Source organism: Lethenteron reissneri, chromosome 62 (genome assembly GCF_015708825.2).
Source record: "Lethenteron reissneri isolate LAM-NWPU_2019-01 chromosome 62, ASM1570882v1, whole genome shotgun sequence".
Taxonomy (NCBI): domain Eukaryota; kingdom Metazoa; phylum Chordata; class Hyperoartia; order Petromyzontiformes; family Petromyzontidae; genus Lethenteron; species Lethenteron reissneri.
The window spans coordinates 379,175-394,394 of NC_083840.1; the positions used below are offsets into that span (position 1 = coordinate 379,175).

General features: G+C 50.3%; 1 protein-coding gene across 1 annotated transcript in view; it reads left to right on the top strand.

Annotated features, from left to right (window-relative positions):
- COPA (COPI coat complex subunit alpha) overlaps nt 1–15,220 on the top strand; it is an 83,257-nt gene that overhangs the window by 65,079 nt on the left and 2,958 nt on the right. Inside the window, exons 31-33 of the mRNA XM_061576978.1 lie at nt 6,298–6,459; nt 10,150–10,262; nt 14,041–14,122. Coding sequence (XP_061432962.1) covers nt 6,298–6,459; nt 10,150–10,262; nt 14,041–14,122 — 357 coding nt within the window. The remainder of the gene's footprint in view (nt 1–6,297; nt 6,460–10,149; nt 10,263–14,040; nt 14,123–15,220) is intronic.

Below are 15,220 nucleotides of genomic sequence, written 5' to 3' on the forward strand. Positions count from 1 at the left end.
AGTGTGTGGTGAAAAATTGTGCTGCACATAACCAGAATTCGCGCACACGACCCACTTTGACACTTGGTTCGAGGCATTCGCTCTCTCTGCGATTACATGCACATTTGCCGAGTCAGTGTGTCGATTTAATTCTGTCCCTCGTAATGTTGCCCTCTTTGTTTTTACGAGTGTGTTGGATTTCAACACCATTCCCGATACGTCATGGACATTCGTCTCCATTTTAGCACTCCGATCCACATAAATTTTGGTTTCCCTTGGGTATTTTCCATTCAAAGGCTCATGCCTGCGCTCCTCAGGGCGTGTCCCTGCTGTCTGTTTTTGTACTGTCCGATCACGCTTCAATGCAACCCTGTCCTTGTATTCGATCCGCGCGTCATTTACGGGAGCACTGTCCACGTTTTTGCCCACCCTGTCACTTGCAGCCTGCCTGTATTTCCCATTGAGCTCCGGGTTTAACACCTCGGCGGGTGGGGCGCGTGTTGGCCGCTCGCTCGCGCTCACTGTGGGTTGTTTATCATGTATTTGGACCGCATTCTGTGTTATTCCTCTATTCCCTCCTGGTATAGCCGGTGGAGGAATTGGTCGTAATTGGACTGATTGTTTTTGACCTCCCATCCTGCGATTCTCGTACATTTTTGGCCCAGTGTTACTCCCATTTGGGTGCCAAATTTTTCCTGGATTGTTACTTCGCCATTTTTGTGGGTAATTTTGACCTTGCGTGTGTCGTGGCATGGGGTGTTGATATGGTTCTGTTCTGAACCTCTCCCTCCTACGATTCTCGTACACCCTTGGCCCAGTGTTTTTCCCATTTGGGTGCCAAATTTTTCCTGGATTGTTACTTCGCCATCCCTGTGGGTAATCTTGACCTTGCGCATGTCGGGGCATGGGGTGTTGATATGGTTCTGCTCTGAACCTCTCCCTCCTGCGATTCTCGTACATTTTTGGCCCAGTGTTTCTCCCATTTGGGTGCAAAATTTTTTTTGGATCGTTACTTCGCCATCCCTGTGGGTAATTTTGACCTTGCGTGTGTCGGGGCATGGGGTGTTGATATGGTTCTGCCCTTGGCCTCCACATTCTGTGATTCTCCTGAATGTTCGGCTTTGTGCCGCTCTCATTCTCGTGCCAACCTCTCTCTGGTTTATTTTGCCATGTGTGCGTGCGTTTTTGCTCCTCCCTGCATCGTGGGACTGCTCGGTGATTTTTATTTCTCTCTGAGAGGCTGGGTTCCTTATCCCTCTCCCTGTGTTCTGGATCCGAATTATGATTCTTAGCTCTGTATAACCATGCCATGTACGCCTTGCTCTCTATGCGGCGTAAGGATGCGGTTTCTGGATTCAAACCCATTCTCACCCTTTCTGTAATCTCTGGGCTCAAGGATTAAAAAAACATAATTTTGAACATTTTATCTCCTTCGTGGTATTGATTCACATCGCCTGCGTAATACGCTCTTTTAAATTGTACGAGGTAGTCACGTGGATCTTGGTCCATGCCCTGGGTCATCGATTTTACAGCATAAAGCCCCTCAGTGAGTGTCGAATATTCTCCAAACTTCCGAATCACTGTCAGGCTCAGTTGTTTAAAATCATTTCTAACCTTGTGTGGCAGTGACTTTACCCATGGGATAGATTCTTTATGTAAGCTCCGTTTCAACAAACTCGCTTTTTCATCCCGTCTCCTCAGCCCTCTAATCATTGCCTCCTCTTCTACTGTTGCGATATGTGTGTGGATATCCATAGTCTGATTGTGTGGGTCAAAATCGGGAATTCTGACTAGAGCCTTGTCCATCAATTTAAGGGTTTTACTGTTGAATAAGTATTCCGAAAGTTGATTTCCGACAGCGTCATCATCAAACAAGTTATCATCAGGCAATCTGTCACTTTGATCTGTACTGTGTCGGGCGTGATTAAGCGGTGTGCATTTTCTGTGTGCGCGCCCAGTGCCGTGTCGCTCGTGTTGCCATTTCCCTTCAGTTTTTGCCTCTGCCCTTAATGGAGCATGTCCTGTCGACTTTACTTTAACATTTTTCCTCCCTCTATCTGTGAAGTTGTCAGTCTCACATGTTTTTGTTTGCATATGTATCTCTCCATCCCTTCTCTCGAATTGTGAGGGTTTCCCTTTGTCAAGGATTTTTTGTTCGATATCCATAATTTTTGTGCGATTAGTCCCTGGACTCTGTCCACGTACCCAAGAGTGTGATTTAATGTTACTTCCATATTTATTCTGTGGATCAACATCTGTGAGTTTCGCTGGTGTCGCGAGCACTGATTTCTCATCCCTCTCGAGGGTGTGAGGACATTTCTCCTCGTTTATTAGAGACGATTTCTCTCCTGTTTCCTTTCCGAATTTTTCCTCATTCCACAATCCCTGTCTGTATGCCTGTGTGAGAAGGTATGAGTCCTGTCCTGCCTTCTCTGCAGTTTTTGCATCGTGTTCGCCTTCGTTACATTTTATCCAGTCAATTAGTTTCCCCCGAGGTGTGTTCGTGTTATCGATACAGCTCCCTTCCCATATGTCTCTCTGACTGTACTGCTTTGTAACAGATCGGTCGGTATGTTTCAATACGAGTTCCCAGTATCCCGTAACCCATTCAAATATTATTCTTAATCCTAGCATCTTAAGTATGGCAAGAGTTACTTTGACATTTCCTTTTTAGAGTGCATATAAAACAATTATCTCACAGAGGGTAGTCAGTTTGAATCGAGCTATTCTGTACTTTTCCGATTCAGAGTGCGTACCTCTAACACCATTTATCACAGGATGCAATCGGTTTGATACGGTATTATCTTTATTCCACTGTCTTTTTTTTTCAACCTGCTATTCTGGATTTTAACCTTAGAGGGCGTTTTTTTTTGTTTTACGCTCGTTTACAATCACCATGCAATGTTTGATCACGATATTCTGTTTAACACGTAGTGACTCATTCCATCATCCATGCAAAACACTGTCTGTGAGAGATCCCGGACGAGCCACCCATTATGTTGTATGTGTTGGGTTATGAAATTTTGATAAAAATAATAAAAATTAATAATTTTCCGAAAAATGCGCAAATCGCATTAATTATGATAGTGTGTGTATTAATATGCATAAATTATGATAATCACGGAGATAATCGTAGTAATTTATGCGGATGCTTGCGATTATGTTAATGTGAGCAGTTGTGATAATTAGGCTCAGCTTCGTTTATCCAGAGTTATATCAATCAGGATAACACGATTATCATCGATTAAACGTTTACCGATTATCTTAGTGTGTGTTATGATATTTCAGGTCACCAGTTTCAGATCTCATCACAGGATACATTTATCAAGAATAAGATAGTTTTGCATGGACTTGGAAAGAAGCACTCGAACAGTTGGTGTTAAGCAATTTTAATTCTAAACAAGCACATGACACTCTAGTATGCGAAAGCGAGTATACGTCAATAAATTCATGGGCAATCTTATGCAATTAACGAAATTGAATGACTAAAAATACTTCTTCATTGGCGAAATTATGCAGTTAACGAAAATGAATGACTAAAACATTTCTTATTCATGTAACTCGACGGCAGCAACTGCTTTGCACGATCAGTTGATATTGAACACACCACCTCGAAATGGCAACCCTTTTTGAAACGCAAAGACAGTTTTTCTTTTAAAGTCTTATTCGTGTGCGTGCTGTGTGTGCGTTGTCCCCTTGTAATATTAATTAATTCTTAGAGTCGGGAGTTGTGTCGTTAGCTTGTGTGGTGTGGGAGGATACGAACAGCGGCCAGCTTCCTCTGGGTGGGGCGTGGCCGCATCTAGTCGTGCTGCTCCCTCGCTCGGCGTGTCGCTCGGCTTTTGCTCTCTCTCTCTCTCTCCACTGCTCGATGACGAGTTGGCACGATGCTGTCCTTGAAGATGCTCGGTCGCTCGGTGTCGCTCGGTGTCGCTCGGTGGCGCACGGTGGCGCCCGGTGGCGCACGGTGGCGCACGGTGGCGCACGGTGGCGCCCGGTGGCGCCCGGTGGCGCCCGGTGGCGCACGGTGGCGCACGGTGGCGCACGGTGGCGCACGCTTGGCGATCTCCACCTTTACTGCGGGTTGTTCGCTGGTCGTCACTCTGACGAGTAGCGATGCTTCGTTCGTGGCAGGGTGGACGTTGGCGTCTTTGTTGGCTTCACTCGCAACTCGGTGACTCAGGGTAGCGATTCTTCTCAGGTGGTGCAGACCTCGGCTTGTAGCGGCCAGCTTCCTCTGCAAACCTCGTCATTCTGGATGACGAAAACTTCTTGACGATTTCTGGTGGGGCCCGTGGCCTGGACGATGTGGGGCTCAGAGCCCCTGGCGATCTGAGTTGAATGGATTTTTCCCCGGCTTATATTCAGAAAATCCACTCAATCTTCCCGAGTTGTTTGAAGGCTGTCATATATCTTTCTGTGGGTTGAACACATCTGCGTCCGTGTGTTTCGTGTGTTTATTAGTGAAGACACAGCTGTGTAACCCTTCTGGGAGGAGGGGTGTGGAATATTATTTGCTTGCGTGTGCAAATCTTGCTGTTTGTGCTCAAAACGTGATCACCCTCCTCTCTCTTTTGCGAGAGAAAAACAAACTAAAACAGAGCGAGAATAAGCAGACATCACCGCGTCCCCTCCTCGCGACCTTCCTAACCCTCCAAGTATTCATGAGCCATCTGTTTGTGCTGCGGGAAGACAAAGGCGGCCGTGCTTAACTCAAACACGCGAGCACCCACTCCTCTCTCCGCGTCTCTTGCGAGAGAAAACAACCAATGTCAGCACAAACCCCCCCCCTTTGTGACCTTTTTGCTCCCTCCTTGCTTGTCAGACCCCGCTGGAAGACAAAGGTGGCTGAGGAGATGTTTGCAATACATTTATGTGGTCCTGTGTGTTACATTTATTCTTGAATTATATTTTATGAGTTCCTTCGGTCTTAGTATCGTGGTTATCATTCGTCTATGTTTAATGAATATTCGTAATGCTCCTCGTCACATTATTATTTTGGGCTTCGCCAAGTTTAGTTCTCCAGAGATTGGTGTTATATTCTGAGTTAATTTTTTATGTCCTGAGGTTAAGTGCACATGCACTTAAGCTTTCTGGAATTCGTACTCTTTAGTTTTTCGGAAGGTCGTGTAGATAGGAAACATATACTTCTAAATAATATGTATGCGGTGAATATAAGGGAATTACTAATAATAATGTTATTGTTTGTTGGTTAATTATCTATGTTAAGTTTCTACTTTTTGGTGAGGAAAACGTTAAGAAAACGCGAAGTTTCAACCGTTATTTACTCTGCACCTTATCTGTACATCTCCAGATGTCTTGGGAGGTTTAGTCCATACATCTTTTTGTCCGTCTGGATGTCTATGACCTCTTCGTGACCGAATTCCTATCATTTCAACCGCCCTCCATGTCTCATGGACTCCCGGTGTGCCCGTGAGGAGAAGTGAGCCGTCCTCATTATAAAAAAAATATATATATATAGATATAATAAAAACAAATTTTTTTTTTTCTTAATTATTCTTAATATTAATAACGGAAAACAGGGCATAGATACAACACGGCCACCGTCATTCCCTCCCTTCTCTATGCTTGCGAAACGTAGATCCCCCTAATGGAACATCTTCACTGGTTAGAAACATTTAGGCTGGCCTGCCTACGATCCATCCTGGGTCTAACCAGGCTGGATTGTGTGAGGAGCTCACAAATCCTTGAAAGATCTGGACAAAGTCCCATCGGTGAGCTCCTCCGGCAGGCAAGGCTGCATTGGCTGGGTCATGTAGCCCGCATGCCCAGCCACCGCATGCCTAAACAGCTTTTGTTTGGCCGGATCGAGGGGCTAAACGGGCTAGAGAAGAGATGGAGTGATGGTACAGAAGGATGTGGAGCGGAGTAGACTTGCCAATTACTGGTACCAGCGGTGTCAAGATCGGCCTCTGTGGAGGAGGCTCGTGAAGGACGCTACTGGACAGTTGGAGGCAGTCGCCTTCCAACAACAACGGAGGGGGGAGGAGCGACACTCACAACAAAGAGCGGAGCGCCGGGTGGCTAAAGCACAGCCAGTTGGCACAATAGGGGGCAGAGGTGGTGCATCAGCCAGTCATCTCAGTCAGTTGACCCGTGGCACCTGAGTCTGCCCCGTGACCTTCCAGCGGGCGTTCGACACTTCACGTGGCATCAACGTGCACATAGCCTGGCACAAGTGTCGTGGTGACGTCACCGACACTTAGTGGCGAATGGCGCTTGTGTTGATGTTGTTGTTGTGTACACGTATGCATGTATATGTAAGCGTGTATACACATTCTGTGTGTGTGTGTGCAGATGGCTGCCTACTTCACGCACTGCAGCCTGCAGCCTGTGCATATGATGCTGGTGCTGCGCACGGCACTCAACCTCTTCTTCAAGCTTAAGAACTTCAAGACGGCCGCCACCTTCGCCCGCCGCCTCATAGAGCTTGGACCGAAACCTGACGTGGGCCAGCAGGTGCGGGCGCCAGGAGTGTGGCGAATGTGTACGCACGTTTGATAGAGAGTACGCGCAAGTGCATTCGTGTGTGTGTGTATGTGTGAGTCTATTTTGTGTGGAGTGGTCAGCACGCTGCTTACGAACCCGGCGACCCGAGTTAAATTCCCGCTCAGGGCCAACACCAGTGACTGTTATCTGAACCGGTCCTGGGCCTCTCCTACATCGACTCAGCCTGAAATAAGTACCTGGTATGGTGTGTAAACATTCCCACTTGAGAGACAAAGGCGGCTGGGCATGGTGCTGGCCACCCAACTCCCCCTTGTGCCGTGACGGCCTTCATAGGTACCCGCTAACAGCATTTGCCCCAACAGTCTATTAAGGCTATATGGTTGCCTTTGTTGGTGGTATTGGTAATGATTATGGTGATATTGGTGATATTGATGATATTGATGGTCATGGGAGTGTTGGTGATGTTGGTGATGTTTATAATAATGGGTCTTTGATGTTTGTGTTGGTAATGATCATGGTGATAATGGTGATATTGATGATATTGATGGTGATGGGAGGAGCGTTGGTGATGTTTATAATGACGATGGGTGTGGGAGTGATGGTGTAATGCGGGCGTGGACGACCTTCCGGAGGTGACGTCATGGGGGGAGGAGTTACGTCACGTGGGGGAGAGGGTTCAGGTCTATAAGGGGGGAAACCGGAAGCGGTAGGGAGTGATCGGAGACTGGGAAAGTGTGAGGCCACGCAGGGCGGAGTGGGGAAGAGAGAGAGTGGCGAGATCGCCACACACACAGACCCCGAGGATCGGCACCGTCGGCCAACGGTGACCGACCCCGGGGCTGGAGGAGCAGCAAGGAGACTGCAGAGAGAGCAGCGGGTCTGCAAGGGTGGAGTTGGGCAGCGGGGGTCTGCACGACGAGACAGCAGCGGGTCTGCAAGGAGGGAAGTGGGCTACGTGAGCGACAGCAGCCTGGGGCTGCAGAGCGAAGAGTATATAGGGGAGTGCTGTGAAGTGGGCTACGTGAGCGATAGCAGCCTGGGGCTGCAGAGCGAAGAGTAAGGGGGAGTGCCGTGAGAGAAAAGAGATCGAACCCAAATAAAGGACACAGGACAGAGAGAAGCGTCCGAGTCTTTTATTACACTGGTGTTGGAAGTGTAACGGCATGGCAAAACAACTGAGAAAAAAGAATATTCCGTCTCCGGCATCGGCTTCTTCTTCCGACGACGAAGACCTTCCTCCTACGGTGGACCTGACTCCGGCAGAGGAGGAGATCCGTGCTGGGACGAGTGCTGGTCCGGGGGTCCAAGAGGTCGTCGCGTCGGCGGACCCGTCTGCACCAAAGGACGTGGATTTAAGATGGAGTCAGATGGCGGAGCAACTTGAAACTCTCAAGAACGTACTTGCACAGTTGTGTGAGCTCGTCACGCCGAGAACGGCGTCTGGAGGAGATGTTGGTGGTCCGCAGGAGCCCGGGTTGTCTTCGCTGTCGACGCCATCAGCCACGCGGCGTGAGGACGCCATCTTGGGCGTGGCGCACGAGGAAAGGCGGGAAGCCGCCATTTTGGCCCCTTCGCGGTGTAAGGCCGCCATCTTGTCGACACCACGTTGCGACGCCATGTTGAATCTGCCACCCGATGAGTCAGCGGCTGGAGGGAGCGCGCCAAGAGGTCGCAGTCGTCACTTAACGACTGTAAAATAATTCTCCATCGGGGGCGATTGGAGTGCGTTCGCCTGCAGATTTTTAGCAGCGGTACGCACGGCGAGGTGGACTGACGCCGAGGCATTAGAAGTTCTTCCGACTCTTCTCGATGACGAGTCTGTTAGATTCTTTCGCTCGATAAAAGCCGCGAAGAAGAAAACGTTGCAAGGTGTATTCGACGAAATGGCTGACGCTTAAGAGCCACCGGACGATGCTCATCGCCGGTTTGTGCAACGACAGCGCGCACCCGAGGAGTCTCCGGTGGCGTATAGGGGCGCGGTGCTGGAACTGGCTATGGCTGCATACCCGGAGACGGAGTCTGACCTGCTGGAACCTCTCATCCTGGGGAAAATGCTGGAGCTGTCCCGGGATCTCGGCATTCCTATGCCGGTGTGTGGTCATGAGAAGCTCACCTCCCGGGCTGCGGCCAAATGTCTTGATGCCCAGTTCAACCTGCGCCGGTGGAAGCAGGTTACGGCGTGGACGGGGGGGCCTATCGTCGAAGGGGGAGCCTTGGGTTGGGACCCCAAAAAGGCAGTTTATGTGCCAGACGACAGGGGCCCGCAGGAGCTGTCGGCTGCCGCGGCTCCGTGGACGGGCCGAGGGGGGCCGGGGCCACGGGCTGCGCCGCCGATATGGCCGCGTCGGGACGGGGCGTCCGCAGCGCGCCGTAACGACATCGACTGTTTCCGCTGCAGGCGTAAGGGCCATTACGCTCGGGACTGCTGGGCCCGCGTTCCGGGTCCGCCCCAGCAGGAGGCCTCGACTGCGGCCGCTCCAAGAAAGGATTCGCCAGCACAGACGAGCCGGCCGTAACGTGGCAGGGGAAAGACGACTCAGCTCGGGGTGCGCCTAACACGGCTGCGGAACCTTTGAGACCCGCAGCCCTTCCAACCCCGCCGCGGACGCGATTGCGGGACGCCCCTGATGCTGCGCCGGCAAGATTGGGGGACCGGGACGTTGCCAGGCTTCCAATAGCGACAGACGAACTTCAACCTGTCGCTCTTAAAACCCTGCCACGTTCTCGTTCGGCGGGAGGGCCGCCGACCGTCCGGGACGGTCCGGCGACCCGCACCCGCTCAAAATCCCTCACATTTCGTTAATTATTGTGTTGTGTTCTTGTTCTTCGATATGATATTGTGTGTTCTGTGTCCTTTTTCGTATTCGGTCGTGTTCGCTCGCATTGTTGTTGGAGTTGTGTTCAGCCGAGGTCGGCTGGATTTTCTCTACGGGGGAGGGTGGTGTAATGCGGGCGTGGACGACCTTCCGGAGGTGACGTCATGGGGGGAGGAGTTATGTCACGTGGGGGAGAGGGTTCAGGTCTATAAGGGGGGAAACCGGAAGCGGTAGGGAGTGATCGGAGACTGGGAAAGTGTGAGGCCACGCAGGGCGGAGTGGGGAAGAGAGAGAGTGGCGAGATCGCCACACACACAGACCCCGAGGATCGGCACCGTCGGTGACCGACCCCGGGGCTGGAGGAGCAGCAAGGAGACTGCAGAGAGAGCAGCGGGTCTGCAAGGGTGGAGTTGGGCAGCGGGGGTCTGCACGACGAGACAGCAGTGGGTCTGCAAGGAGGGAAGTGGGCTACGTGAGCGACAGCAGCCTGGGGCTGCAGAGCGAAGAGTATATAGGGGAGTGCTGTGAAGTGGGCTACGTGAGCGATAGCAGCCTGGGGCTGCAGAGCGAAGAGTAAGGGGGAGTGCCGTGAGGGAAAAGAGATCGAACCCAAATAAAGGACACAGGACAGAGAGAAGCGTCCGAGTCTTTTATTACAATGGTATTGATGATTATATTGTTGTTTTGGCGGCGTTGATGATGATGATATTGATGATAATTATAATGATATTTATAATGATGATGGTCACGGTGGTGATGATCATGGTGGTGATGGTGTTGATGACCAATAGGAGTGATGACCATTGCAACAATGATGATGATGGCGATGACAGTGATGATGGTCATGACGATGGCGACGAATATCGATCCTGCCCCCATCCAGACACGCAAGATCCTCTCTGCATGTGAGAAGACGCCCACAGACTCCCACCAGCTCAACTATGACATGCACAATCCCTTTGATATCTGCGCTGCCACCTACAAGCCCATCTACAGGTACCCCCCCCCTTCTTATCTTATATTTATATAGAGTCTTTATCCAAGGTGCTTTACAAGGGTTATGAGCGGTACAATGAGGGATGCTTAAAGTGATGTAGTGAACTAGCCTTTTGCTCGTCCAAGGACGGGTGTATTGTAGTAAATCTTAAACTTGCAAGCGAAAATCAGACCGCGACGTGATATTCATTGCATTAATGCGTGTGGAATTTGTAAGGGCGTGGTGACACAGACTTACTTCATTTTAAGGTTATAATTCCCTGTTCATCATGACGTCCTTTTTACTTTGATGTCTCAATCGCGTTACGGAGATCGCGTGACGTGAGGGTTCTGTCTTTGTAATGGGGGTTGTAAGTTGACGCCGAGGTGGGGGGAGGAGATTATTAATGAGGGGGGCTGTTCGATGTGGACTGACGTCACTTGCGCATGATTGTTAGTGAGGGGGGGGGAGTACTCCATATTGAGTGACGTCACCCGCTCATGATTATTAATGAGGAGGGGTGGTGTCCATTTGGAGGCTGTCAACGGCTCATGAATATGAATGAGGGTCGCTGGTCGATGTGGAGTGATGTCACGAGCGTTAAGAACAGACATTCCTGGGTGATTATAGTAGGTATAGGGATGGGGTGTGGGGAGGGAGGTTAGTAGGTACGGGAATTATGGGGGAACTTATGGATGTAGGGAAGGATGGGCCAAGGAGAAGAGGTGGATCTTGAGGAAGGAGCGGAAACGAGACAGGGGGAGGGTGCTTGCTTAATGTGGAGGGGAAGTTTGTTTCAGTGCAAGGAGGCAAATAGGGAAAAGTTGCGGAAATGGGATTGCGCACTAGGAGTGGGGGGGACAGTTAGGAGGAGGAGCGATTGAGAGCGGAGAGGGTGGGAGAGGACATAAAACGAGACAAGCGACGTAGGTAGGCCAAGGCCATGACGAGATTTATATGCTAGCGTAAGGAGCTTGATCAGACACTGGTAGTAAATGGGGAGCCAGTGCATTTCTATAAGAAGGGTGGAGGTGTGGGAGCAGTGTGGTAGGTTGTAAATGAAACGTGCAGACTTATTTTGCATCTGTTGTAGTGGAATGAATGCATAGGCTGGGAGACCGAGTCAGAGAGAATTATAGTAGTCTAATCGAGGGAAGATGAGTGAGAGTATTAGTAGTTTGGCGGCCGACTGGGTGATGAGAGGGCGTATTTTGCGAATGCTTACAAAGTGGAAACGACAGCTGCAGGTGATGGCAGAGATGTGAGAGGCGACGAAAAGAAAGGAGTCAAAGAGGACACCAAGGTTGCGGGGGAGGGGACAGGGTGAGTGAGAAGGATGGGAAGGTGATGGTGGGGGTGGGTGGAGGGGAAAGAGCAGCAGGGAAAAAGAACCTGGGTTTTAGAGGAGTTGATGGCAAGGAAGTGAAGCGACATCCAAGACTGAAAGGCAGTTAGGCAGCCTGAATTGTGAAAAGGGAGGTCCGGAGTGAAAGTGGAGAAAGAGAAGAATACTTGGATGTCGTCGGCGAAGAAGTGGTGGGAGAAGTTAAAGGAGGAGATAAGTGTTTTGAGAGGGGAGATGTGGAGAGAGAAGAGAAGGAGTCCCAGGACAGAGCCTTGAGGGGAACACTTGCTGTAACGGGTGAAAGAGGGGTGCATAAGTGATTGAAGGAGACTGAGGATGAGCGTGAAGAGAGATTTATGATTGGAGCTAGGATAAAGCAGTGCCGGAAATGCCCATATTACAGAGAGTACAGAGAAGAGTGGGATGATGGACATTGTCAAATGCCGAGGAGAGGTCGAAGAGATTGAGGACTGAGGAGAGACATGCGTAAGCCGAGTTGGTCAAGTGGTTCTGAATGGTAATGAGGGCAGTTTCTGTGGAGTTGAGCGGGCGAAAACCCACGCCACCAGACTGGTGGAGTGGGTGCAGGTGAAGTTTTTGAGGCGGGAGAGGACTAGACGCTCCAGAACTTTGGAGAGGAAGGGAAGCAGGGAAATGGGACGGTAGTTGGAGATGCAGTTGGCATCAAGGGAGGGTTTCTGAATGAGTTGGGGTGATGATGGCCGATTTGTAATTCTCACAAAAAGCACTGGAGGATAGAGAAGAATTAAAAAGGGAGAGTAAGTAGGGAAGGATAGAGGGAAGGACGGAGGGAAGAAGGAAAGCAAGGATAGGGTCAAGGGGTGAGGTGGTGAGATGGACTTTGGAGATGGTAAAGGAGAGTTCCTCCAGAGTCACAGGGGGAAGTCAGTGAGGGCAGGCGGCGTAGGAAGTTGGTGATGGGCTGAAGATGGAAGGGGCAGGGTGGGGTACGGGGAAGCTTAGAAAGAGGAGCGAATGGCATTCGTTTTGTAAGTGAAAAAGTGGACAAAGTCATTAGAGAGGCCATTGGAAATGGTGGGGAATAGTTGGGGTGGTTGGTGGAGATGGTTATTAAGGGTTGAGAAGAGGAGGCGGGGATGAGTGGAAAGGGAGGAAATTCGAGTGTGGAAGTAATTCTGTTTGGCTACTTCCAGCGAAGATAGGAATGGCCGAAGTAGGGAGAGGTTATTGGAGAGGGAAGAGGGGGAGGGATGTGCTCTCCACGTCCGCTCTGATCTGTGCAGAGAGCGATGGCTCGATTGGAATGGAGAGGGTTAGCCAGGGCTGGAGAGGGGGGGGCTTTTGACAGTGGGTGCGGGGGCGCAGGGAAGCAAGGAGGTTGAGTCAATGAGCTGGCAGTGTTCGATGTTACTTGCCATATGTGCAGGTTTTTGTGTGGGTGTAGGCATGTATGTGCGGATGTGGGGAGCGGTAGTGTAGCGGTTAATGCTCTGCGCTCCGAATCCAGCGACCCGAGTTCGATTCCCGCTCATCGCCAACACCGGCGACCATTAATTATCTGAACCGGTCCTGGGCCTCCCCTAGGTGGACTCAGCCTCTAATGAGTACCTAGTGCAGTGTGTAGTAAATCATCGCCACTGGTGAGACAAAGGTGGTTGGGCATGGCGCTGGCCACCCACCCCCTTATGTACCATGCCGGCCTTCATAGGTGCTTGCCAACAGCACTTGCCCCAACAGTCTGTTAAGACTGTACAGGGAATCTTTGTCTTTGTAGGTGTGTGTGCTCTCTCCTGTGGAGGAGAGGTTAGCATAGTGAACTGCCTCTGCACTACGAAATGGGCTACCACCCGAGTTGGATTCCCGCTCCCGACCGATAGCACTGTCAGTAAATATCTGAACTGGTGCCTGGGCATACTCTTTGGTTCTTTCGGTTAAGGTCATGTAGGTATAAAATAAAATAAATTAAATCACGACGTTTCGATTGCAACACAAGCAATCATCATCAGGTGGGAAAACCACAGCAAGAACTTCAAATCTAGATTGGTGCCTGGGCATTTAGTTTGTGTGTTTAAAACATCGATAATGGAGAGACAAGGTGGCGAGGCGTGGTGCTGGCCACACCCATGTCGTCGTGTGGCTTTATAGGTGCCACTCATGAACAGCACTTGTCCCGACAGCCTGTTAAAGGCTACACCTTTGTCTTTGATTCTCTCCTACTGCCGATTGCCACCGTGTGACATGTCTCCTGTGCCCACCGCTGCCTGTGCCTCCCACCCCCTCCATGACCCCTGTGGACTTCTCCTCACCCCCTCTTCCCTGTGTCCCATGTATCTCCCTATCTCTGCGTCTCTGCAACTCCCAATGTTTATAATTACCCCCCCCCCCCCCGTGTCTCCCATGTCTCCTCTCATTGCCCCCCATGTCTCTTTTCTTGCATCCATCTCATTCCCTATACCCCCCCTCCCCCACAGAGGGAAGCCAGTGGAGAAGTGTCCCCTGAGTGGCGCCTGCTACAGCCCGGAGTTCAAGGGTGAAACCTGCCGCATAACCAAGGTGAGCACCATTCCTATTCACAGGAATACACAGGGTCCTCCTATCCGTTGCCCGACTGACAAATGGGCATTGGCGTGAACATTGGTTCCTCAAATCCACTTATCCTTACTCTTTGGTTCTTTCGGTAAAGTCACGTAGGTGAAAAAAAAATAGAAATAAATCACGACGTTTCGATTGCAACACAAGCAATCATCATCATCAGGTGTGACAACCACAGCAAGAATTTTTTTGGGGCGAGATGCCGGAGTTAAGGGGGTTTATATAAGTCAGAGAGGGCGGTGGGGGGGGAAATGAGAGGGGGAGCGTTGCGTGTGTGCTAGGGACTGGGACGTGAGACTGGGCAGGGGGGGGGGAAGTGGGTGGGGCTGTAAGTAACCTGCCGCGATGCCAGGTGCGCGAGTGGGGAGAAGGAGAGCAAATAAGCTACATGATTGCCGTCAAGACAGATGCTCACGCTCAAAACAAAATAGCCGCACTGTTGAACGCTGAGGATGTAATTAACTCGGTAAAATAGACTAGTACCCGGTAAATAAGATAGAACAACTATGAACCGTTACATTTTACTTTGTTAATAACATATTTCCAATGATTGCTCAATTTGTATCCGTCCTCTCGGTTGAAGTTATGTCTGTTTATATATCTGGATGGCTTCATGAACAAATCTCTGATGGTAGCCAGACGGCTTGCAGAGCACCTTGGTCTCGGAGAAAACAATATCATGAGAGCCCACAGCGTTATAGCAATGATCAGCAACGGCGGAGGAATTAGTTCTGCCGTGTTTCAGATCTTACTTGTGCTCGCGGATCCGGTCAGAGACATGACGTTTCGTTTCCCCAATGTAACAATCACTACAGATGCAACTTAGTTTTGTAGACTCCAGGGTATTGCAAGTCAGGAATGACATCCTTCACAGATGGGATTAGATCACGGAGTTTGTGTACTGTACTGAATCGGACCTGGATCTTGTGTTTAAGATTTTGGCAATCTTTTTGGTAACGCCTGCTATGCATGGTAACGTGATGGTTTTGATCGGCATCTCAGGGGGTTGTTTCTCCATGGTTGGAGAGACAGCTTTGCGGATAATACGGTCTGAGTATT